General features: G+C 39.5%; 1 protein-coding gene across 1 annotated transcript in view; it reads left to right on the top strand.

The window, feature by feature from the left end:
- Window positions 1-25711, top strand: part of CNTN1 (contactin 1) — a 238637-nt gene that overhangs the window by 159927 nt on the left and 52999 nt on the right. Inside the window, exons 15-19 of the mRNA XM_067564200.1 lie at window positions 2673-2831; window positions 4165-4314; window positions 8447-8517; window positions 13338-13572; window positions 18077-18180. Of these exons, the coding sequence (XP_067420301.1) occupies window positions 2673-2831; window positions 4165-4314; window positions 8447-8517; window positions 13338-13572; window positions 18077-18180 (719 nt within the window). The remainder of the gene's footprint in view (window positions 1-2672; window positions 2832-4164; window positions 4315-8446; window positions 8518-13337; window positions 13573-18076; window positions 18181-25711) is intronic.

Genomic DNA, 25711 nt, shown 5'->3' with positions numbered 1-25711 from the left:
CATTACTGACTCAGTTTAAAAAGAAACAATTACTGTATTTAAAATATTTTTAGATTGCTATTTTAAGACCTATGTTAGAGAAAACTGTGGGACAGGAAGTATTCTTAGAAAACTTCTGTTGTCTCAGCCATTAGATAAAAACATTATTTTAAAGTGTGTGTCAACCAGTGCATATATAGAGTTCAAGTCAATGAGAATTTATCTGCACGAGAAGATGTACATGCATTGCTAAATTGTAAGAAAAAAACGCCTCATAGGCATCTGTCAGAGCTGGGTACAGGCCACCCAGAAGGGGGCTATGTATGTTTGGGGGCTTTTGATATCAATACATTAAAGATTACGAGACACTCGGCTGCTACGGTAATGGAGCCACAAAAGTAGCATAGATAGATCCCTTGTGTCCATTTGTCATTACTGTCCAGTCCTACAATGAAATCTTATCTGCAGTGTGGCCAATATTTCAACCCAGATCTGGTGGCAGGTTGCTATGTCGCGTGATATGATTCCACCTCTGTTATCTCTCTCCTTTCTCCAAAAGTCAGTCAGACACAGTTTTTTCTGCAGCACTTTTTGATGAGTTACCTTTTATGATTCCTGATCATTTAAGGAATTTTTTTTCACATTTCCTTGTGTTTGAGACATAGGAGTAGAAAGTCTCTCTGCCTCAGTATCTCCTTTGTCACACTCTTGGCTATACAGTCACTCCTCTGTGAGTTTAGACTTTGCCTTGAGCTTTCCAATGACCACCTTATGATCACTGGTTATGAATTTGGGGAGACTCTGCCTTAGTTTTACATAAGGTGAAGTGATCCAGATCTCACACCAAAGACAATGCTGGCAGCCAAATATATATTAAACTAACTATAGGTTTATTAGCAAAGAAAAAAGAATGAGAGCTATTGAGAGGTTAAAGCAGGTAAAATGTATGTACAGGTGAGTCACTGTCTATAATTCCAAATGGTAGCAGAGATGTAGTAATCTGCCAGTTTCCCAAAAGTCTCTCAAGGCTACCCAAAATAACTCTGGATATCTCCATCTTCTCATTCAGTTATTCTGCCCTGTTAGAATCTAAAAAGTCCAGAGATAAAGGATCTCTCTCTAAATCCATATTTATAGTATCTTCACACAGAAAGCAAGCTGACATTGTCTCTATCCATGTGGGCTTTTCCTTTGATGACGATGAGTGAGGAGTGCACTTAGCCTTTTGATCTCCATCCATCACATAATGACCACTTGCTTTGAAATTAGCATTTTCCATTAAAGTCCACAAGTCCTTCATTAGCATTTCACAAGATTTCTTTACCCAGGTAACTAAATAACCTGTTAAACACCATGTAAATGTTTGCTGTTACATGATAACAAGAAGAGATAAGTGAAAACAATACAAGTAAAATTCCATTAGTTTTCTTGAAGTTTAAACATCTGAACACACACTTACACATTTAACACTTAAATCTATACTAACACACAAGTGAATTGGCCTGGGGTGCTGACCTGAGCTGGCACCTCGCTTGCCAGTGTCACAGTTGGATCCTGCTGGTGAAAAAATTTAGCTGTAGTTTTACTGGAGGGCGGTATCTCTCTTGCAGTACCTTAATGGCATAAAATACACAATTCTTTGGTAGTCAGTCTCCCTGATGCATTTATTATGTATAACTTAAGTATGTGTACAATCTATATGTCTCAGCAATACAACTGTATTCTCTTTTGGTTGTTTAGAGGAGTTTTCTGAAATGTCTTGATTTATATTTTTTCTAGGTTTATCTATAGGTCCTATGTCTTGTAGTAGGTATATAGAAGGCGTACACTTCTCTAGAGATCTTCTTCCATAGGTGACAGTATGATGAAGTCATCAGTATACAGCAGGCATTTTTTTTCTCAGTCATTCATCTGAGGTTAGATTCGGGTCTGTAATATCATAAGTAATTTCTGCCTCTTCGTTAAAATTGGTCAGTAATTAATTTATTTAACAGATTTCTCTTGTTTTCAAATCAAAATAAATTATAAAGAAGATATCACTGCATTTGTTAGCAGCCTGGTAGTTTCCAGGTCTGCACATTAAAGAAATACTAGTCCCTTTATTCTTCTGAAGATACCATGTGACATGCTCAGTTACATTTTCTGTCACCAACTGAAAGATTGTTGGAGTAATTAATTGAATCATAGATGAGATTTGACAAGCTGTTAATCATGGAAGTTGAATCAGCAAGTTTCATTTTAGCAGTTCTAATGCATTGCCCCTGCTTTTCTTACTTCACTGACTTTTTCTTGTAGTACGATCCTAATGTCCAAGGCAAAAGCAATCAGGATAAAATAAATTGTGTGAAATGATCTGAAAGCAGGTGCCAAAGCTGATGATCAGTGCTATCATGCAAAGAGTTTATTTTTAGCATGGACTTCTGATTTTCATGGTGTCTTTTAGAGATCAAGATTCCCCCCCCCCCCCCCCCCCCCTCCTCACACACACACACAATATCGCTGTCCTCTGACTATAAAGACTGTGATTGTATTGCCCATTCTTCAAGCAATTCTTAAAGGGAATCTGGGAACAGAAATCCTGTATAACTGTTAAACAGATTGCAATAAGTTAGTTAGGAAACACTTTTTTTTTTTTTTTTTTTTTAAGTATTATTATTTAACTAGTAAATTGCCTTACCAAATATGTTTTTCAGGTCCTCCAGGTCCCCCTGGGGGTTTGAGAATAGAAGATATTAAAGACACTTCTGTAACACTTACTTGGAGTCGTGGGACAGACAATCATAGCCCTATTTCAAAGTACACTGTACAGTCAAAGACTTTTCTTTCTGAGGAGTGGAAAGATGCCAAAACAGGTAAGGGTAGTATTAGAACTAATAAACTTAATAGACTGACTTTTGACTCATCTTACACAAACTTATTCATGTGCTTAATTTTATACACTCCTTTCTAAATGGTTAACAACGTGTGAAGTTGAGCATGTACATAAGCCTTTACTGGATCATGGCCTTATTCTTTAGAAAATATTTTATATCAAAATACATTTCTTCAGCAAATCTAACTGCTTATCTTAAACCCTTCTAAAGTCTGGTAATTAAAATGAGCCAATCACATGCAGAGATTCTACCCAACAAGTAAGTAATGCAGATTCTCAACCATGAAAATATTTCTTTCCCACTTAAAATATTAACTTTTGAAAAATTTATACTGGGTAATATTGCATATGGTCTATAGAATTGCCATTTTATTCCTTTTATTATGCCTAGTTGCACTCCTTTGATAAAATGATACTTTTAAAATCCTTTTCTTGAGAATTAGAGCATCATAAATTAATCTTTTGACAGTCAAAAATAGAATTTTAATAGTTCAATTGTTACTTTTCATCTAAGTTCTGCTTTGATACCAGAGTGATAGATGCCTTAGAAATACACCAAGCCTTACTGATCCTCAAATCCCATTGAGATGAATGGGAGTGCAAGGGTTGCACAACAAGGCCTATTCTAGAACGTATAGTAATATTTGCTGTTCTATATTATTTTAACAATATATATTAGTATATATCACTCTTAGCTTTCCATTCCCCTTCCCACCACACCAGTTCACCCACAAACTCATTCAACATTAACTCCCCGCCCAGCTAGGAACCTTTCAAACCCCTCAGCTGCCTCCAAACCAAGGTGCTAACTTCTAATCATACTGTATGTTCCATTCCTGGATAGATGACGGCACCATCCATCTATGCCTGGCTAGCCCTTTGGCACTTACTCAATTTTGTATTTAATTTACAGAACTATGAGTGAAATTCCAGGATTGTGAGCTTCAAAAGCATTTTATTGTTACATGCAATGTGGTTGAATTCCAGATGTCTCAGTGCATTGTTCTATTGGAGAAATGTCCAAATATCACAAGGTCCAGTATGTAATTATTGAGACTACCTCCACCACTGGTCCACTTGCAATTACAATTTGTAATCTTGTAAAGATTAATCTCAGATAATCTCATAGATTTCAATTTTTCATTTTTTGTCAGAATTCCTTGTAAAACAGGATCTCTTTTGTATATTTTAGTATTCCTTTAGGTGGCTGATTATGAACAGAGAGCAGAGGGAAACTTCAGAAACTGTAACCAGATTATTCTTTCAGCTCACTGCAAAATGCTCCTTTCTGAGCAGTCTCTTGTTTTATTTAGATCCCCCAAACATTGAAGGAAATATGGAGACCGCAAAGGTGATTGATTTAATCCCCTGGATGGAGTATGAATTTCGGATAACAGCAACGAATACTTTGGGGACAGGAGAATCTAGTATGCCATCACAAAGAATTCGAACAGAAGGCGCTGGTATGTAGACACACATTGCCAAGATATCTTAACATGATTAAATGTTCTTTTTATTTTTCTGCATTTTCATTAATTTTGGTAGCAGCAGAGTGCAAAAAAGCATTTGAGTCCAAATAAAATGGTGTAATAAGTCGTGATAGTTTGTAGTGAATAATGATCAGATATCCTAGTATACTAACCACAAAGTAGGCAACAAAATGACAGTGTTGGTACCAAATGGTAAATTTATACCGTCTCTAGTGACCGCTGTTTTTACTAGCTCACTGCCATGGCTAGCCATGATCCCAAAGTCACTCGCATCAGACTAACAAATCTTTCACTTTGGGAGCTTGGCCCATTTAATGATATCTGTCTGTTTTAAAGACACACTTTCTACAATGAGTTTATCTGCCACACGTGTCTGCTTACTAAGCTCATCTCCTTATGTCTGCTATAGAGCTGGCTTCAGCGCACAAAAGCATTTCCCGCCTGTTCAGGATTGCTCCCCAATCTGGTTTGGCTCTGTATTCCTATTGGCTCTGTCTATGCTCCCAGAATGTTCTCCTCCTGTTGTCTCCAGCCTGCTGCTTCTATTCCCATTTATGCTGCAGCCTGTCTCTTGTCCTTCAGATGGCAACCAGCGATGGACCCTCTAAAGCCAGTGTGATGGTTCGTTCCAGCAGCGCTACTTATAAGCCAAACCATGCTTCCTGTCTGAGTTGCTGGCCCAAAGTTTTATGCCACTACTCTTAGGTCAGCCTAACATCAGTTACAGGAAGAACGATAGGATTTCAGACTACTGGAATATAGACTTTCAACACCTGGCCAACATGAATCACTGGACCCCACGTGTCTGATTACCTGTTCCTCTTGGTCCAATAACAAATTCAGAAATACAGAGTGAGAAGGGTAACAGTCATTCCCAATTGTTGGTGGTGGTTAGAGGAAATGCTTAACAAGGAAGCAGGCCCTATTTCAGTACATTAGCTGTTGTCCAGTAGTAGTGAGACATTTCCCAAACAGACTGGTGTTATAATTCAGACACTTGTATCCTCAGTTGTTCTCGAGGAAACACAGATTTCATATAGAATGATTTACTCTTTTACTCATGTAAAAATGATTCATGCAATTGACACAGAACATTGGGGGATGTTTTCTTCTCCCGCCTGTCAGAGGTCCTCTGCAGTATGTTTTAAATGAGTTAATTATTGTTTTTTGCAGGAAGAACATATACATATTTTTTTAATCAGCAAATATTCATTTATTTCTTAGCTTGCTGTATTCTAATCATAAGACATACGAGGATGTGTGCTGTACTGGATAATGCCACTTTTCTGTGATTGAAGGTTTGGTCTTGTGCCTTCTAATGCCAAGTCAAAAGCATCACATTATCCAACACAACACATGCCCCAGTCTGTCTGATTGCTTAATGTTAAGATCTCGGAGCTTAGTTAAGCATATCCTGTAGGCTGGGATAGATACATCATAAAATGAATTCTTCCAAATGAAGAATTGGATGGTGAATGTATCATTCAAAATAATATATTCTGTTTTGACTGTCTGAAGGAGATAACAACAGTGCTTCTAGAGGTAATATGTCACTGCAAAAAGGTCTATATCAAACAAAACTTACATATTGCTTTATCCTCCTTAGCAAATGCTACCTTCAGTTTGCAGCCCTGCTCTTTATTATTTTTAGAAGGCTTCTGTCCCACTACTTGAGTTTGAGATACATATTTGCAAAATAGGTCATATGTATTTCCAATGCAAATTCTGCTAAGAACAATAAAATGCATAATCGCCTTAGTCTATTGAAAATCAGATTGTTGGGGAGTAAGGAAGCACTGATTGGTCATGTTAATGGTGACAGGAAAGAAAAATCCACAAAATTGTAATATCAAAGTGAAAGGAATTCCCATAAATTTGGCTATTAGCATCATATGTTTCCTTACTCCACAGCTGTATTTGGACAAGAGCATAAGGGTCTCAGAAAGAAATGTACATATGCTTCTTGGCGTGCTAGCATGCTATTCACATTTTTCTGCTGTTCTGAAGGGAGGGTGAAAACAGTCAGTGGCACAAAGAGCTCTGAGCCTTCACTCTTTCCTCCATGTAGAATAGTTCGAGAGGGGTAGCCATGTTAGTCTGTATACAGCAAAAACAATGAGAGTTCTGTGGCACTTTAAAGACTAACAAATTTAATATTTGCAGGCATAAGCTTTTGAGAGACTTCAGCTCTCTAAGATGCCTCTGTGTTACCTATTTTCTATATTACTGCATCTGAAGAAGAGAGCTGAAGTCTCTCGAAAGCTTATGCCTGCAAATATTAAATTTGTTAGTCTTTAAAGTGCCACAGAACTCTCGTTGTTTTTCCTCCATGTGCATATGGCTTTCATTTTAATGGCTGCTTTTAACTGCATGCTTATTGTATATGTAATTAATATAAGCTTAAACTAAAATCTGTTTATTTTGTTCAATATCACTTATGTTATATAATGACTTCTTGGGATTCTCCTTGTAGAAGACTAGTTTATATGTATTTAGCTACTAGACACTAGAATTCAATAATAAGACAAGGAAACAAATTAATGTTAGGAAAGTTATGGCTGGGCACTTCTCCATTTACTTGTGTTATCATCATAAATATATTGGGCCCAATCATCCCTTGCCTTGCACTTTGGATAGCCATTTACACCTGTGCTAAGTGAGCACAAAGTTTGTGTCAATATGATTTGTGCTGCTTGAGCTTTCAAACTTACAGTCAATGCTAATTTTTGCGTTTCACTTTCTTCCTCTCAAAAAAAAAAAAACCATTAAAACGAATGGGGGAAAATAAAGTTCCTACCTGGCCTTGTATAAGGTGGCAGTTGTTTAAATAGGGGAGAGCACAAGCCCTGTCCAGTCAAGTCTTGTGTCAATTTACAAGATGCATCTTACAAAGTAATAGAAAAAAATATGATGTATGATAACATACTTTTTCCTCAAGTAGTACATTTTATTATAATGCAGTTAGATTATGTCATAATAACGCATATGCACTGGGAACATATTTAAGGTTGTATGTGCAACCTTAATAGTCATTTCTTAACTTTAGAGTGATTAACTATGCAACTTAGGTAATGAAAGACCACAGGTGGATACACAAACAAGGGGCAGGGGCAGACAATGTAACAATTAAATTGTCATTTTTAGTCTGATAAGGAGTTCTCTCAGCATACTAATTGCCTAGCTATTGTGAAATGTTTTCTAGTCCTAATGGCAGAGGTGAGTTTTAATGAACCTTTCTTACAAGATCCGTGGGGAAAAGGAGTCTGCACATCTTAGGAACTGCCTAGCTTTTACCCCAGCTATATTCAGTGGGAATTAAGGGCTGTCAGCATCACACAAGTGAAAATAAAGTAGTGACTTTTAATGAAAACAGTGGAGCCTTCCTGGTTTTACCATTGTACTGTACAGAAATTGAAATAAAATCTGCTAAAATTTAAAGTATGCATTCTCAGTCTTCAATATGAAGATTTTTAAATGAAACAAAAATACAGTATATACAGTCAGAAATGTAAGATAATTTGAGTACTGGATCCCTAAGTCCTGATCCTCCAGCCATTCAGATCGATGGTAGTTTGCCATTGACCTGAATGAGAACAGGACTAAGGTCCGAGTCGTGCAGAGACTTACCCATGTGCTTAACTTTATGCATAACGAGTAGATCCATTGAAGTCTGTGGTGCTATTCACAGTCTGTAAAGTGAAGCATGTGTTTAAGTCTTTGTTGATGGAGGCATAAGTCTCCAAAGACCATAGACTGAGCAAAGATAAGAAAAATAAAATGCTTTTCTCCTCAGATCTAAGAAGGACGTGTTCAGTTTCTGAATATCAAATTTAAAAAGTAAAGTGAACATGGACAAAATCAAATGTTATTACCAGCCATCATAACTGGACAGAACTGGCACATTTCCTGTGGCAATAGCTTTGCGTTTGTCTTGGCAAGGCCACAGACTCTCACAGCTATTACAGGCTATCATCATTGTAATTATGTGAGCCATATGGGCTCATTGGCACCGCTCATTTAAAAAAAAAGGGTAATTAATGGTTATTTATTGAATGAGAACTCTGAAGACTGAGAAAAATGTTGCTTGTCTTTTCTGTTATTCCAGCTCCTAATGTGGCTCCATCTGATGTTGGAGGAGGGGGTGGAAGCAATCGAGAGCTGACGATAACATGGATGGTGGGTATTAAAATGAAACTGCACTGACTATGTACCGTACTGAGTATGCAGTGTCTGTTCCAGTTCCCACTGACATCAGTGGAAGTTTTGCCATTGACTGCAGAGAGGGCAGGGCTGGGCCATAATAAGTAAGTAAGTTTGCAGTCTTGTCTTTTGAAATATACAAGAAGGAGGGAAAATATTATTTTAGCTATTTATTCATCTTTATAAAATATAACTTTAGGCACCTCTCTGCTGCTCTGGACACATATTGCATAGATTAAAACACAGAAGCACAGTCTATGATACTACATTAATTTAACAGCACTTCAGAAAGAAGCATTTGGATTTTGACTTGAATTGTACTTTGGATCAAGTATTATTCTAATTTTGGAGTCCAGAACCGAAAAGTAAGCAGGTTCTCTTAAATGTTTTTCAAGCTACATTCCTACACCTTTTAGTTTAATTATGGGCTCTTCTCACATCACACACCTACCCACAATAGCAGTGGAATGCAGGGCTGGAGAGTGATGCTGATTGCTAGAAAAGCTTCACAGTAAACAAAACGATTTGTATATTGCAGGCATAATAAGTGGTGGCTCCATGATATTCTGTCTTTAGAAAGTCTACTGTAGAAGTATGTAGTATTCCTGTTTTCCTTCTGGGGCTGGAGCAATTATTTGGAAAATACCACCCACTAAAAAAAAAGCCTTCTGGAAATGCCTGGTCAATGAGAGAGAGAACCAGAAGGAGAGAGAAACGAAGGGTGAAAACGGGGGCTGAAGAGAAGAGAGGCAAAAAAATGGGAAGAAGGAAAAAAATGAAGCTGACAAGGGTAAAAAGCAGGTGAGAGGAAGATCACGTGTAATCTAAAAATGGATGGGATGGAAAGGAGAGCTGAAGAATTAAGAAGAACAAAGCAGAGAAGTTACAGAGGATGAAGTATTGGAAAGAAAGAAGTTCCTTACATGATACATAGTAAAAGAGCAGAGGCAACAAAGTTATACATTTAAAAAGTAATCAAAGTTGTTTTGCTGGCCCCTCTATTCACTTGCACAATGTCATATGGAGAATAGAAAATATATCCTTTGTTTCTTTAGGAATGGTTGATATGTGAGATACAGCTCATGCTGTACGTACCTCTACTAAGAATGCTTTCTCTTCAATGAACCAGTACATAAAGCCTACGTAGGTCTGATAGCATCTACTTTATTGTCCTAGCAAGGATGCTCCTTTAAGAAAATACAGGTTTGTTTCAATAAGTATGCATATTGCACCGGTGTGTGTGTGTGTATGGTATTCTGTATTTTAGAGTTACTAAACCCCTTGGGAAGTGTATGTCAAACATGACAGTTGTAACCAACCACAAATTTGAGAAAAAGGTGTTTTGTTTTGTTTTTTACTCCGGGTCAAAATGTTTTCAGTTGTATTTTGTATCTGCAACGGTAAAGGTGCAAGGGTGTGAACTGATGTGGAGACAAGAGGTTTACGTTTTTAAAAAAGAAAACTTCAATATTCTGTAAAAATAGGTTTTCAGGGTATCTTCCTCAATGCCAGTAAAGAGTCATGTAGACAATATACCACTTGTTATTTTCCTTTTGTCTTTATTTGCATGTAAATATCTATATTAACAGTAATGTTGGCATCAGGGAGACTTGGATAATTGCCAGCTGTGATTAATTTTTTTTTTAATTATGACCAGGAGGATAGTGGCTAATGCAAGATCTGAAGTATAAGATTGTTTAGTTCTTTCTAATGGCCCCAAATAGATTTATGTTTCAATTATTTCCCTTAGCTAATGTCAATTTTTCCAGCAGTTCTGTAATGGGTAGTTCATTTAACCATTCAGACTATGTGGGTGAGGTTTAAAATTTCTGTTTCTCAGAAAAAATCCTTGATAGTTATGCTAGTGGAAAGTGGGATATTCCAATCAAGGTTAAATTTATTATGCCCACCTGGCACAGATTGACTCACGTAAGGGTATTTGTTCCCAAAAATGTACAAACATTTGCATATGCTATTCCAATAATTTCTTAATTAATTGCATGAGAAAGAATATAAGACAGGTTGATGTGGCTGCCAACACCTACAGCATTTGCTATGATTCATAATCTCAGGGATCCAGCCAAAGTTTTTTGAGGTCTTGTTTTAAAGGAAGTGCAGAGGTAGGGATCTAGGAGTGGTCTTTCCATGTGACCTTTCTCCATTTCTCTTCGTGGACAGCATGGTTAATTCCCTTTCCCATTCTCCTTTGAGGACTAGAATTGGTGGGTATTGCATGGCATTCAGCAATGTATAGTTATTTATTTCAATGTGACATTTATGCTGACTATCTTGGCCCTTTTGGCTGACAGCAAAAGAGCAACTGGAAAATATGATATCATAGTGGGCATCTGTGTTTGAAGGTAAACACAAAATACCTAAAATTATGAAAGTAGAGAAGGTGGAAGAAGAGCTATTGATTGAAGCTTCAGGATAAAAGATGACACAAAAGAATGAATTTGTGTACTTGGGAGGTACCCTTGGTGTCATCAGAGAGAGATCGGTAGAATACAAAGGAAGCACCTAGTGTTCATGGGTATTGAAAAAGGTGACAGGAGTACTGTGGGACCAGTGATTAAGGAACAAACTGAAAGGAAAAGTGTATGCCTGCTTTATGCTTTGGAAATGGTGGGTCTTATGGAGTTGGAAGAAAGAAGATACAGGTAGTAGTAAATAATATACTGAGGAGAATGGCAGGCAAGCAAATGGTAGCCAAATGGTGCATGAAAGAAATAAGGGGGATGATGAACTTGGACTGCCAGTGATATATAGTCTGGAGAGGGCTGGACATGTGATTAAAAAATGGGAGAAGAATGAGCAGTAAAGAAAGCATGAGAGGAAGTGGACAGCAAGAAAGAATGTGAAAGACTGAGGATACAATGGAAAGTCTCCTTCAAGGAAAGTCTGAAGAGAAAAGGACTGGAACGAACCTGTGCCATGGACTGGAAAGAGTACATGGGAAAAGGAATCGAGAAGTGAAGTGATGTATTACTAAACTTCTTAAAATAGCCTACCTGTGGAGAATGCAACCTTGCACACCTTTCCTCTCCCATTTGGGGGAAGATGAAGGAATGAAGATGCTGGAAGAATATCCCATCTGGCCCAGGTTTATTTTATCTGAAATGCTACAAGAATGAAGATACTGTACATGCTATTAACCACCAATGGTAACCCAAGATAAGGGGGGAGGAGGGGAGAAGCACAGCATAGCACTCTTTCCAGGTGAACCATGATTTCTAGAGCCTGTTGGAAAAACATATACAGAACAGTTTTGAGCTGGAAAACACATTTCTGTTGAAATCTAAACACCCTGAAATCATGCCAATCTTAACGAAATTTCATTCCAGAAAAAAAAATGGGGTGGGTAGCTGGGGCAGTTCCAAGTAGTGAAACAGGATGTTTCAACATTTTTGGACTGAAACATTTTGATATTTTCCTTTTGAGCCAACGTTTTTGTTTTTAATTTTTTTATTTTGTGTTAGCTTAATTATGATAAGGTAATACAAAATCTAAATCAAAATGAAACAAAGTGGCTCAGTCGTTCCTAAACGTTTTTAACAAAATTTTGTTTTACGAAGAATTTCGGGATTTTTGGGTTTCATTCCAAATCAGAATGAAAACAAATGTCAGAATTTCAAAATCTTCCACAAAATAGAATTTCTGTTTTATGCCTCTTCCACTTAAAACTATTCTGAATTCTAAAAAATCTGACTCAGAGTGTCCACTGAGTGGGTGCTATGGTAATGGGCAGCAATCTCAAACCTGATGATAATATATTCCCACCTCTGTTATGCTGCTGCAGGTCCGTTGCCTCTCACATAAGCCCTTGTAGGGTTGCTATGTTGAGTTTGGAGGGCAAAAAGAAAGGGTGGAGCAGAGGGCAACTCTCAAAGACATCAGCCTCTGCCCAGCATTCAGGTCCACACAGAAATCAAGGAAATGGTAAATAAATCTTGTAGCTCTATTAATTGGAGTCTGCTGCATGTCTGTTGCTGAACAGTCATCATAGGACCCAGCCCAGAGTAACTGGATCCTGTCTCTGTACATCTAGAATAATAGGAGTCTTTATTTCAGAAACCATGGCAAGTGGCTCTGGATAAGTCTTCCAGAATTGTTACCCCTGATTCAGCTAGAAGCATCACTTTTAAGTGACATGAGTAAAGCCCTACAAGGTGCCATAAAAATGATGGATGGTCATCCATGTCGCTCTGAGGAATGTCTGAAGTCTTTAGGGAATGAGGTTCTGGCAACACGGATGCTAAAACAGTTGAATCGATAGCACATTACCTGCTCTAACTGAGAATTTGCCATTATCCCTATGTATGGGAAATAAATCATCATAAGGATATTTGTGACATAATGGCAGGTCTGAATCCATTACTGTCTGTATTTGGAGCCTGTTATAGACATCTGTGAGTTACACACTCTGTCCCTTTCACACACACGCAGTCTCTGTTACATACTCATTGCCACTCATCATTTCTTAAAAAGGGATCTTTTGCTGGCTACAACTGAATATAGTTTTAGAACAAAATCATCTTAGCCCTCGTTGGAGACATCATGACATGCATTTCTATAGTATTGGATTAAAAGCAGAAGTTGAACTTGATTTTTATTATTAGTAGATGTAGTCAGTGATGGAGATGGTGTGTTTTTAGAAGTGGTAGAAGCAAATCAAAGAATGTAATTTCAATGCAATATTTTTGCAATTTCTATAAGGATAAATATTTTTAAACTTCTAATTAGTGATCCACTGGTTAACCCGAAAATGTTAATTCTTACGTCTTTTGTCTCTTCAGCCTTTGTCAAGAGAGTACCACTTCGGCAAGAATTTTGGTTACATAGTAGCCTTCAAACCATTTGGTGAAAAGGAATGGAGAAGAGTTACAGTTACCAATCCTGATATTGGCCGATATGTCCACAAAGATGACTCTCTGCCCCCCTCATCAAAGTTTCAAGTAAAAGTGAAAGCATTTAACAACAAAGGGGATGGACCATTCAGCCTTGTCGCCATAATTTATTCAGCACAAGATGGTGAGTAAAGATTACATATTAAAATCTACAATAAGGGCCTGATCCAGCACTAAAAAAGTCAATGGGTCCATGATCAGGGCAATTGAAATTAACTGAAGAGTTCAGCAGGGTATACCTTCAAAAAGTATGGTCCTTCTTGGCCATGACTCCTGAAGTTCTTACTCAGGGCAAAACTCCCATGAGAGTTTGCTGAGAGTGTGTCTGCGCTGAGGCTCGGAGTGTGCTTCCCAATGCAGATAGACTGACAGGGACTAGCTCTGCTTGTGTTAGCATGCTAAAAATAGCAGTAGGGCCCTGACAGCATGGGCAGTGACTTGGGCTAGCCAAGTACCTACCCGGTGGGTTGCATGTGATTATACTTGGGCAGCTAGCCTGAGTCCTTGCCAGAGCCATGGCCATGCTGCTATTTTTAGCGTCCTACTTTAAGCAGAGCTAGCATATGTCTGTCTGCCCTGGGAAGCATGCTCCCATCTGCAGTGTAGACATACCCTGAGTGAAGAGCTGTAGTGCCCTTGATGGGCACAATAGCACTGCATGGTGTCTTGTTTTCTGAATTAACAACCCACAAAGAAATTCACATAGTAAATACCCATTCTGGACCTTTCTACAGCTAGTTACAAATAAAGGATTTGAAGAATTTGGGGGGGGAGTGCTTCTTTCCACATTTGTTGTCCGAAACCTGGTGGTGTGATACAACAGTCATATTTGGGTCATCCTCACCAATACAGTTTGATTGACGCAGATATTGAGAGGTGAATTATTGTATCTTGCTAAGGAAAACTAGAAAAATAAGCACTCAAATTAAGTTTTAAAGTATTCACTTTTTAAAAAAGAAAACACTCCTGCTATCCTGTAATACTTCTGCTATCTTGAGAATTACTGTCCGAAGTGGTCTACAATAGTTAGGGGCAGAGTATTTAAGATATTTCAGTTAATTAGATTAATGTGCATTATTGAACTAATGGAAGCAAAAACGCTGTTAGTAACGGTTTTTACATATACTTTAATAGTAGTGATCTTTATTCTAAAATAAAGTATATTTTTTGCTTGTGAACAGATGTGGTAAATCCTATCAGTCTTAATATAACAAATGTGGTATTTAACCAGACTACTGTAAAAGAATGATTAATTTGGTTAAATTTTCAAGCCTGTTCAAATTCTAATATATATTATAAATTAGCCTTTCCATGCTATTTTATTCCAGTTTAGACATTAAAACAATCAGGTGAATAATTAAATGAAAACCCCTTTGACACTTGACTAAAACCTTTTCCTTAATCCTTGTTGGAATTATTTCAAATTTGGCAATCTGCAGATTTCAGTTAGAAATGGCATTTCCTATACTGAGTGGAAGAAAGCATTAGAAAAAGGTAAACCTTAGAGCAGAATAATATAGCCAATAATATATAACAAAAACATTACACTATAATGTCTGCTGCCAGAAATACAAGGCAGAACTGTAAAGAATTGCTCAGATTTTTCATCTTGCAGAACAGAATCTGCTTCACCAAAACAGAACTCTGCCTATTGAAATGAGGGCCTAGAGGTGGGACCAGATAACAAGGCCACATTCTCACACTTCAGACTCTATTTTCATCTCAGTGTACTTTACAGGAGATTTATGCTTTTACCTCCCATTAACACTAATGGGAACTTTGTATACAAATCGCCCACACAGAGAGAGAAACAGAATAGACCCTTTTGTTTCTTATGATAATTAAGAATCTACACTAGAAACAATTAGCTAATGTGATTAGTACTAATCCTAGTTATCAGAGACGTGTACCTTAGGATATCATCTTTAACAGCTGCTGCAGAAAGAGAATGATTATTGTTGTAATGGTAATAAATGAATTAATACATTGCTGATACCCAAATAACATTTCAGTATCTCTTCATTTCTAAGGACATTATCAACATCTGAATAGTAAGTTTCCAGGCCTGTTAGTGAAGTGCTAAGTGTATTTCATCTAGAGAAAATGGTAACTACTAAAAGCAAAAATTAATAATAGGAACATTAAACATGCACCTACAAATTCCTTGAGTTATATATATAAACTATCTAAATGATAGCGGCAAAATTGTATTGTTGTCTGAGTTCATCTGTTTAATAGAGCCATCGTGCACATTTGACCAAACACCATAGAAGCAGCAAGCAGGTGTAGCTCCAGAAAATCAGAGAAAAGCAAATGAACAGGGCTAGTATCTTCCAGAAAATGAAAGAAAAATAACCTTGGTGGTTGCCACCCTATAACTCTAGCCCCAGCAAAATAACTCAGCAATGGCACAGAGAAACACTAAATATTCAAGGTCAAATTATGCCCTTCCCAGCCAATAAAAGGGGTTGAGGACACAAAGAAACTCCAGCACTGGAGGGGCCTAAAATTGCACTGTAGGTGTCAGGGAGCTCCAAATATTGTCTACAATATCAGCAGCTCCAAAGGAGAATGTATCTTTGCACAGCCATGTCCCTGTGTACCAAACACATCAATAAGCAGGGTTTTCTGGGTAATCCAGCATACACCTTGCCAATGGGTGTAGTAAGAGGGCCCCTGCAGGCATTAGGACTTGTATAGCGGTGAAGATTCCCTCTAGCTCTACCCACAGAGCTCACCCTCTTACTGCTCTAACAGCAGCTAATTCCTTTAGAGGGTAACTGAACTATGGGAGACGAAGAGCATGTTTTCAATGAAGAATACATCTTGTGAGCCAAACTTAATTGCTTTTTTTATTGATAGAATTACAGAATTGGAAAATGGCAAAAGGAGCAAATGTCATATATTTGGACTGTAATGCTGGCTAAGAATGGAGTGTCTGCAAAATATATAGAGAGTGTAAATACTAAATAAGGAGCAAAATTAGTTGGTATTATTGAAGGGGGCATAAATAAGCATAAGGGGGTGAAATACGAAAGGGGACATTCAAATTGCCATATCAAGATAATCATCCTGACAGTAAGAACTACTCAGCTATGAAGTAGTCTCCCAAAGGAAATGATGGAAACCCTGTCACTTGGGCATTTAAATCTTGGGCACTGGACAAAACACTAGTAAATGGTACAACAGGAAACAATCCTGCATTGGCATGGAGATGGACAAGATAACGTGGTCTTTTCCAGCTCTAATGTCAGCACAGCTGTGATTCAGCAAATTATAAGGCTACTGACAGTCAAGGGAATTTATCAAATGTATTACTAGAGATTATAAACTACATAATCATGATATACACTTTCATTGCTGTTGGGTGATGTGTTTAATCAGAAAGCTACACATGTCTAATTATTCATTTTTAGTGCATTGCTTTTATTCTGTGCTTCCATGTGTTTCATGTAAACATGTATGTACTGAAATTGCGTTAGCACTAATCATACTCAGTACAGAAACTTTAGATTGTGGTCTTTGTGTTTACGTAAATTTTTGTAATCGAGAAAATAGCCTTAGCATCAGTGCATCAGCTTTTTTAAAGTTATACCTTCGAATTATTAACTATTAGTGAAAGACAATGAAAAAGTAATTTTGCACACAAGATTATTTTGTTACCTTAGATACTTCTCATAATAAACGTAACTGATTTTTTTTCTGAATAGTGGCTGTTTTGATACATAGTTGACTTGATGCCCAGTTGGAAGATTAAATATATTAAAGCTTTCCTGTGCTGAGGCAGCAGTGGCTGTCTGTTGCAACTTGTTTCAAAAGACCCATAAAAGAAAATTGATCTAAGCTTGAAAAATGGAATCTTTCATAGATCCTGTGCTCTGTTTATGCATTTTTTCCATACATTAACTCCTTCTAAATATAAGCAGTAGAGTGAAATTAGCAGCTTCTTATAATTAAATTAGCACCTACTCTTCTAGGCACTAAGTAAAAAGAAAACTTTTAACGTTAAAATGGTCTGAATTGTGCATTTAGAATAATTTTCAGATTTTCAAAGTTAAGCACACACAAACACACGTGTCCAACTTACATGCACAACTACCTAATATAAATACACATGCATGGTCAGTAAGACACACCATTAGCCCACTGTGTGCATAATTATCTGACTTGCATGCACATAATGTATGTTATATATGTATGCATAAGTAAAAAGCAAATAAATATTTGCATGTAACTGACTTTGAAAATGTGGCCTACAGTTTTTAATGTGAGAGACTATACTGCTGAGTAAAAGATCACTGATTTTCTGATTCTGTCTATTTTTATTTGAGCCTATTTTTAGTTATTAAACTTTCACTTTGGAACCCGTAAAAGCTAATAAATATTGAATATGGGCCTAATCCTGAGATCTTTATTCCAGTTTTATTCAGTCCTGTCTCAAACAAATACCCAATGAAATTAGAGGTTATCCAAGTAAGAGCTAAGTAAAAACAGGTTAGAGACTTCAGGACTTGGCTTTGTGAAAATGGGAAAATAATATGAAATATTAAAATGAGAAAAGACCATGCAAGTCAATATAACAATGCACTTGATGGGGTTGAATGTTTTCCATATGTTCAATCTTCCAGCTCCTATTGAAAGGCCTAGAAATGTGAATGTAAAAGTCGTATCGTCTTCTGAAATCTCCGTTTCCTGGGAGCATATTTTTGAGCAATCTGTTGAAGGATATCAGGTGAGTTCAGAAGTGACACTTATAAATGTCTTCACATTCATTGTAAATACAGTAATTGATTATGCACAGGCAATACACTTTCACATTCTAACTCTTAATGCTCAGCATTGTTTAACTGATATTTGCTGTAAAAATTTGAATCACAACTTATTAGACATTTCATATAACGTATACTTTTTTTATACTAAAATTTAAGGTCAGATCCTCTAGGTCAGTAAGTTGACATAGTTCCATAGAAATCTTCAGAATTCCAGAGAAGAACTTTGCCAGTTTACACCAGTAGAGGATCTGGTCCATACATGTCTCAAAACATGTTCCAAATAAGCTTTGGGTGTAAACATTCACTGTAAACTGCAATTTCTTTGTCAGTGCAGAAATAGATTTGTACGTGACGAATGACCTACTACATTCTCAAATGATTAGGTATAGTAATTATTTTTTAAACATCCCCAACTGAATTTAGAGTAACTTGGAAACAGATGCTGTAGCCCAAATATAGTCTGTAGAAGATGTAGAATTCTGTGATTCTAATGTGCTGGGTGAGCAGGCTTTGGGGAGTTTATCTGCATTTTCTGTTTGCCATCCAGCACAGGTGCACCCTAGCAAAGAGGAATGATTTGTGAGAAGGGCAGGCCACTGGGTCCACAACAACTCAAATCTGCCCACCAAATCTTTTCTTATTTTCCTGGAAAAAAGGGGCACAACTGCAACCAGACAGATGCAGAAGTTAGCCATGGAGCAGCCCACCAGAGAGTGGGTTTCTTCCTCCACGTATACAGTGGCCTCTCGAGAACTCTGCTGCATATAGCCTGTTTACTTGGGCTGTGCTCTGAGAAAAGGATTTGAATCTTGCTAAATTAATTACTTGCTTTGCAATTTTAATTGTCAGATGTGTGATATTTACCTATATGCTCCAAAAAGAGCATATGCAAATGCAGAGTAGCCTCATAGAATGTATTTTCTGTGAGTGACATCTACAAATAAGTCACCAGGACCAGATGGTATTAACCCAAGAGTTCTGAAGGAACTCAAATATGAAATTGCAGAACTACTAACTCTGGTATGTAACGTATCACTTAAATCAGCCTGTGTACCAGATAACTGGTATATATCTAATGTAATGACAATTTTTAAAAAATGCTCCAGAGGTAATCCTGCTAAATTGCAGGCCACTAAACCTAAATTCAGTACCAGGCATATTGGTTGAAACTATAGCAAAGAACAGATTTATCAGACACACAAATGAACATGTTATGTTGGGGAAGAGTCAACACAGCTTTTGCCAAGGGGAATCATGCCTCACCAATTTTTAGAATTCTTTGAGGGGTCAACAAATGTGGACAAGGGTGATACCGTGGATATAGGGTACTTGGATTCTCAGAAGGCCTTTGACAAGGTCCCTCACCAAAGGCTCTTAAGCAAAATAAGCAGCCATGGGATAAGAGGGAAGGTCATCTCCTCAGGCAGAGACTAGTTGAAAGACTGGAAGCAAAAGGTAGGAATAAGTGGTCAGTTTTCACAATGGAGAGAGGTATTTGCAAGCAGTGTGTGATTTCCTTGAATTTGTTCTTGTAACTGTGACACTAGTGTAACCAGTGCAGCAATGTTTGCCCCATTCTGCAGACAGATGGAAACAGTAGCACAGAGAGGTGTCAATTATTGCCCTATGAATCCCAGTGGGGTGTTAATTCCAAGACCCACTGCTCTGGGTCTTGCATCAACATCACCCCAGCAGAGGATTCTGTGTGGCTCAGCATACCGACCCAAGCAGATGTACACTAGCTCTTGGGGTGAATATGGGAGAGCTCTCTTGCTGTTGCACCTGATGCTCCCAAAGGGAAGGTGGCCCCTGCTGCTGCTCTTGGTGGAAGAAGAGGGTGACATGTTACTGGGGAGGGGAGGGGAAGAGGACCCTTGCCACTGAAGGGTAGTGGTGGAGCTATGGCATGGGGGCAGGACTACAGGACAGAGCTACATGGAGGTCTGCATCCTGGACTCTCTTACTCCATGCTAACATGGTCAAAGTAAAGTTTTTTTAAAAAACTGGAATGAATACTCTTGGATTTTATTTATTTATTTGTGTTATTGTCCAGCTCTAGCACAAATTTATCAAAATCCTTAGTTGAAAAGAAGAAAGTATTCTGGTTTATTTTAATCCTGCACATTCCCTGAAAACAAAGCTCTCTCTTGATATAACTGGCATCATGTATTCAGAAGCCTAAGAGTCGAGAATACTGAGAGAAAAGTAACTGAACGCATTTTACCTGTGGGACTAGCCTTTTCACACCAGGAGGAGTCAGATTCTCTTGACACTAATGCAGAATCTCTGGACTACTGCGCTAGCCGTGATGAGTGTGAACTGATAAATTTTGCCATTAGTGAGGTGTGTCCTCAGCTAACACCCAAAGGAAAGATAAAATATGAACTACCTCCCTCCATACAGAGAATGTAAGATTTATGAGTGCTTGTCATGTAATCTTCATAAACAGAGCTGCTCAGTACATGCAGTTCTAGTGGGTGTATGTATGTAGATTTCCTGCTGCTTGAATGAAGTAAATATATTGTTTATGGTTATGAAACTGTTTTGTGTGTTTTAACTAGGCACTAACTCTCCTTGCTAATATCAATAAAGTATGTTAACTAAGTAAAGTAAAACTGGATTTTGTAGTTTTTTATGTTTCTTGGAAGTGAAACAGGTAAATATGAAAAATTCTGTTGCAAATTCCGTGATTCTAGCAGTTAAGCTTTATTGCTGTTTTATTTTGTTGTACAACTCGCCACCATGAAATGTTTCTTCTGTTACGATAAAGAATATTCTTTAACTTTTTTCATGTATCAAACCCACACAAGGATTTTATAGGACTTCTTTCTTGATAATTGTAAAAACATCTCTCCCATGCTTAGATGGGTTAGATTCTCTGCTGTGCAGTTTCATCTGGGCACACCAGAGGCACAGGACCACAAGGGCGTTAAATGAGTTTCCCTGATCCTAGGACTTGCAGGCTGTGCTAATTTATGATACCTTGCAATGGTCCCCATTGAGCCAGAGATTACCAGACAACCCCCTTCTCAGTCTTGGCTCAACCTTCCCAGTGAGAGCTGGAGTTGGGCTGGCTCAAAACTGGCAGTGCCCACAGGGGATTCCCACACAATGGGGATTCCTATTTGAACAGATCCAGAGCACCACAAAAAGGGAGAAACTGAGTAGGGCACACAGTTGAGTTTTGGTTCTATCCAGTAGAAAGCAGAGCCACATATACAATAGTTCATTACAGTTCTGTAGAACCAAAACACTGTTCTGAAGGGCATGTCTACACTACAAAGTTAAGTCAACTTAATTTAAGTCGACATCCAGCCGCCGCAGTAATTAAGTCAGTTGGGCATGTCCACACCACACTCGTGTCAGTGGAGTGTGTACTCACCAGCAATGCTTGCATCAGTGCACAGAGCAGTGCACTGTGGATAGCTATCGCACAGTGCAACTAGCCACAGGGGCTTTGGGGAAGGGCTTGCAAAGCCTCATGGGAGCTAAACATTGTCGCAGACCTCCCATGATGCAGTTTCCACCCTCCCTTCCTATCCTGATATCAACGGCAAACAACCCATACTTTTTTGTGCCTTTTTTCAAAAGGGTACACCATAGCCTGAGAAGCATGGACCCAGTTCAGCTGTGCGCTCTTGTTCTGAGCATTGCAAATACCTTGCACTTGCAGTATTTCCAGAGCTGAAACAGGAGCCACCGCGTAGAATATTGCGATGTCATTCTAGCAGCCCTGCTGCAAGCCATAACATGAAATAATTCCCAGTTGCTGCTGGCAGTCATGCAGCAGCGAAGATGGTGGAGCATTGTTTCTGGGCCCAGGAAACAAGCACTGACTCGTGGGATCACATTATGCAGCTATGGGATGTTGAGCAGTGACTACAGAACTTTCGAATGCGGAAGGCCACTTTCCAGGAACTGTGTGCAGAGCTTTTCCCAGCCCTGAAGTGCAGCAATACTAAAATGAGACTGTTCGCACAGTGGAGAAGCGAGTGGCAATCACTCTGTGGAAGCTTGCAGTGCCAGACTGCTACTGGTCAGTGGAGAATCAATTTGGAGTTGGTGAATCCACCATGGGAACTCTTGTGATCCAAGTATGCAATGCCATTATCAGACTTCTGCTCAGACTCTGGGCAATGTGCAGGACATAGTGGATGGTTTTGCCATGATGGGGTTCCATAACTGCAGTGGGGCAATAGTTGCCACGTGTATCCCTATCTTGGCTACAGAAAGGAATACTTTTCAACAGTGTTGCAAGTACTGGTGGATTACAAGAGGCATTTCAACGACATCAGCATGGGTTGGTCAGGAAAGGTGCATGATGCACGCATCTTTAGGAACACAGGTCTGTTCAGAAAGCTGCAATCAGGGACTTCCTCTCTGGATTGCAAAATAATCATTGGGGATGTTGAAATGGGGAGAACCAGCCTATCTCTTGCTTCCATAGCTCATGAAGCTGTATACCAGGCACCTGTACAGCAGTAAGGAGCGGTTCAACAATAGGCTGAGCAAGTGCAGAATGGCGGTGGAATGTGCCTTTGGATGTTTAAAGGGTCGCTGGCGCAGTGTGCTTACTAGGTTAGACCTCAGTGAAAGCAATATCCCCAATGTTATCACTGCATGCTCCATAATATCTGTGAGGCATGGGGAGAGAAGTTTCCTTAGGGATGAGGCATGGAGGCGGACAGGTTGGCAGCAGTTTTGAGCAGCCAGATACCAGGGCAGTGAGAAGAGCCCAGCAAGGAGCTCTGCATCTCTGGGAGGCTTTGAAAACCCATTTCAGTAATGAGCCACAGTAATGTGCACTGCTTATCTGTGCTGTGCCTTCCCATATCATCCCTGCCATTGCATCAGTTCCCTGTACCTCCCCTTCACCCTCCATACCCCCATGACTGGATTAAATAAAGAATATGTCATTTGCAAAATGTTGGCTTTTATTGCACAGATATAAAGAATCTGAAAGAAAATAACAACCTTGGGCAAACAGTGTAATAAACTTGGGAGGGGAGAAAGAAATGCAACTTGTGTGTGAAAGCACCTTGCCCATCAAAGGTCTTTGAATGGTCGCCTTTTGTTCTTAGTACCCTCCCCTGTGTGGAGTGGAAGGGATACTGCACCTTCCCTTCCCCCACCCCACCTTATTGAATGTTTGGAGGAGAGGAATTGGGAACAAAGCAGTGCTTGCTGGCTGTTCTGCAGGGGCTGCAGAAGGAGTCTAGCTTCAAGCTGCTCTTCTTGAAACTCAACCTAATGCCTCAACACTTCTGATTGTCCCTTCATAATTTGCAGCATCTCATCCTGCATGGCACGCTCATGCTCTGGGCTGATCTCATGCTCTCCATGTCACGTCCAGTTTTTCAAACAGTGAAATCCTCCAGGCTCTTAGCTCCATGTCAGCTCTCCCAGAGGCATTCATTATCTCGTTGACTATGTCATCACACTTTCTCTTTTTCCACCTTCTAATCTGCAAAATCCTCTCCGCTGGTGTAGAGGATGTGCTGAAGGCCAAGCTTTCCACTGTAAGTCATGCAAAGCATAAGGCAACCTTTGTCAATGCATACCCAGGGTTTAGTGCAGTGCTGCTATTTAAAAAATACTCCATTTATTACACTCAACTGCAAGCCAGAACATAATCAGAATCCCTAGCTATTCAATGAATCGGTTTGCTGTACCAGTCATGGCGAGAATGGTCCAGAGGCATGGGTGATGGGACTTGTGCTGCAAATTGTGGGAAACCCGCGTCAGGGGCACTGGTGGACAGGTGGACAATGTCCCCCAAAGCAACATGGATGTTGCTTTGAGATCAGGGACCAGCGTTAAGCCTCCCAAATTGCGGTCCTTGTCCGAGGCGGCTCTGGGGTTGGGAGGGGTTTGTGGCCACAAGGAAACACGACAAGCGTCCCTTTTCCTTAATGCTGCTGGTAGTAGTTGCCCTGGATTTGCAGATTCTGAGGTCAACACCAATCCCTGCCAACAAACCACCAGCATGTTAGGGAAACTGTGGTGGAGGGACCCAGAAATCACTATGGGTGTGGGAATACATGCTCTATTGTTTGCGGTACAAGCACTTGTAATGAAAACTTCCACCATCTCCTCTAGGTAACCATATGTGATATTAGTCTCCTGAGGGTAACAGAGGCAGCAAGGGAGCAGATGCTGCAAGCGTCTGGGTACAGACCTGGTTCTTATGCTGCTATGTTGTACCGTAATGATGCTAGCAGGGTTAATACTGGGGTGGCATGGGAAAGTGTCCTACCGAGGTGTAAGAAATAAGGCAGCCCTTCCCAGAGTACCTCCATGAAAGTTTCCTGGAGATCTCCATGGAGGATTCCCAGGCCATCTCTGTGCACATAAACAGTGTTTTCTGGGGTGCACACTCTGCATAGTTGGAGCGGCCACTGGGAAGCAGATATTCACTGCACCTAACTTTTTCTTCATATTACACTTAAAATATAAGAGTATGTAACCTTTACAGTTTAATTGGAATTGCTTACTCACCAGAGGTGCCATTCCCAGGCATCACGTTTGGCCACCATGCTGTCCTGCAACTGGCTGGACTGCTTGGGGGTTAAAAATAGCTCCTGGCTCTTGAGGAGAATGGATTCCCCCACTTGCCAGTCTCCCATTCTCCTCCTCCTCCTCTTTCTCATCCAGAATGTCCTCCTTGTTGTTGCCTGAGGTGGCCTGGGACTCGGACTTCTGGGAGGTATTCATGCTGCATTTGGGAGTAGTGATGGGGTCGCAACCAAGAATCGCATGCAGCTCATTGTAGAAGCAGCATGTCTGTGGTACAAAACCAAATGACTGTTCACCTACTTGTCTTCTGGTATGCCTGCTGAAGTTCTTTGATTTTCACGCAGCACTGCTGCGTGTCCTGGGTGTAGCCCTTGTCGCCCATGCCCTGTGCGATCTTCTCGTAGATGTCAACATTTCTCTGGCTGGGTTGGAGCTGTGCAGACTCTTCTCCCACAGACCAATGAGATCTAGCACATTCTTTCTTCTCCTGGCTGCAGCACATTTGGGGCGTTCAGTCGCCATGATCAGCTGCACTGGCAAGCTCTCCACGCTGATCAAACAGGAAATGGGAATTCAAAATTGCTCCAGGCTTTAACAGAGGAGGGGCTGTATCCTGTGTATCTGGCTGCTGTGTGGCAGAGTTGAAAATGATCTCCAGAGCGGTTAAAGTGGAGCATTATAGGACACCTGCAGGCCAATTCAGTTGACTTCTGCAACGCTGTGTCTACACTGCCTGTCTGTCGACCCATCATCATCGAATTAAGCGCTGCGCCTCTCATGGGGGTGGAGAAATTAAGTCAACATTACAGGCGAGTTAGGTCAGTAGAAGGGACCTGGTAATGTAGACGCATACATTATTAGGTTGAGGTAAGGTGACTTCCATCACCCTAAGTCTGTAGTGTAGACCAGGTCTGAAACTAAGCAACTATTTAGAAAGATATGCAATTAACCAGAGAGCATCTCTGAGAGATGCAT

Source organism: Emydura macquarii, unplaced genomic scaffold (assembly GCF_026122565.2).
Source record: "Emydura macquarii macquarii isolate MOO-44397 ecotype Brisbane River unplaced genomic scaffold, CSIRO-AGI_Emac_v2 contig_2636, whole genome shotgun sequence".
NCBI classification, from domain to species: domain Eukaryota; kingdom Metazoa; phylum Chordata; order Testudines; family Chelidae; genus Emydura; species Emydura macquarii.
This window is presented reverse-complemented; position numbering and strand designations above follow the sequence as displayed.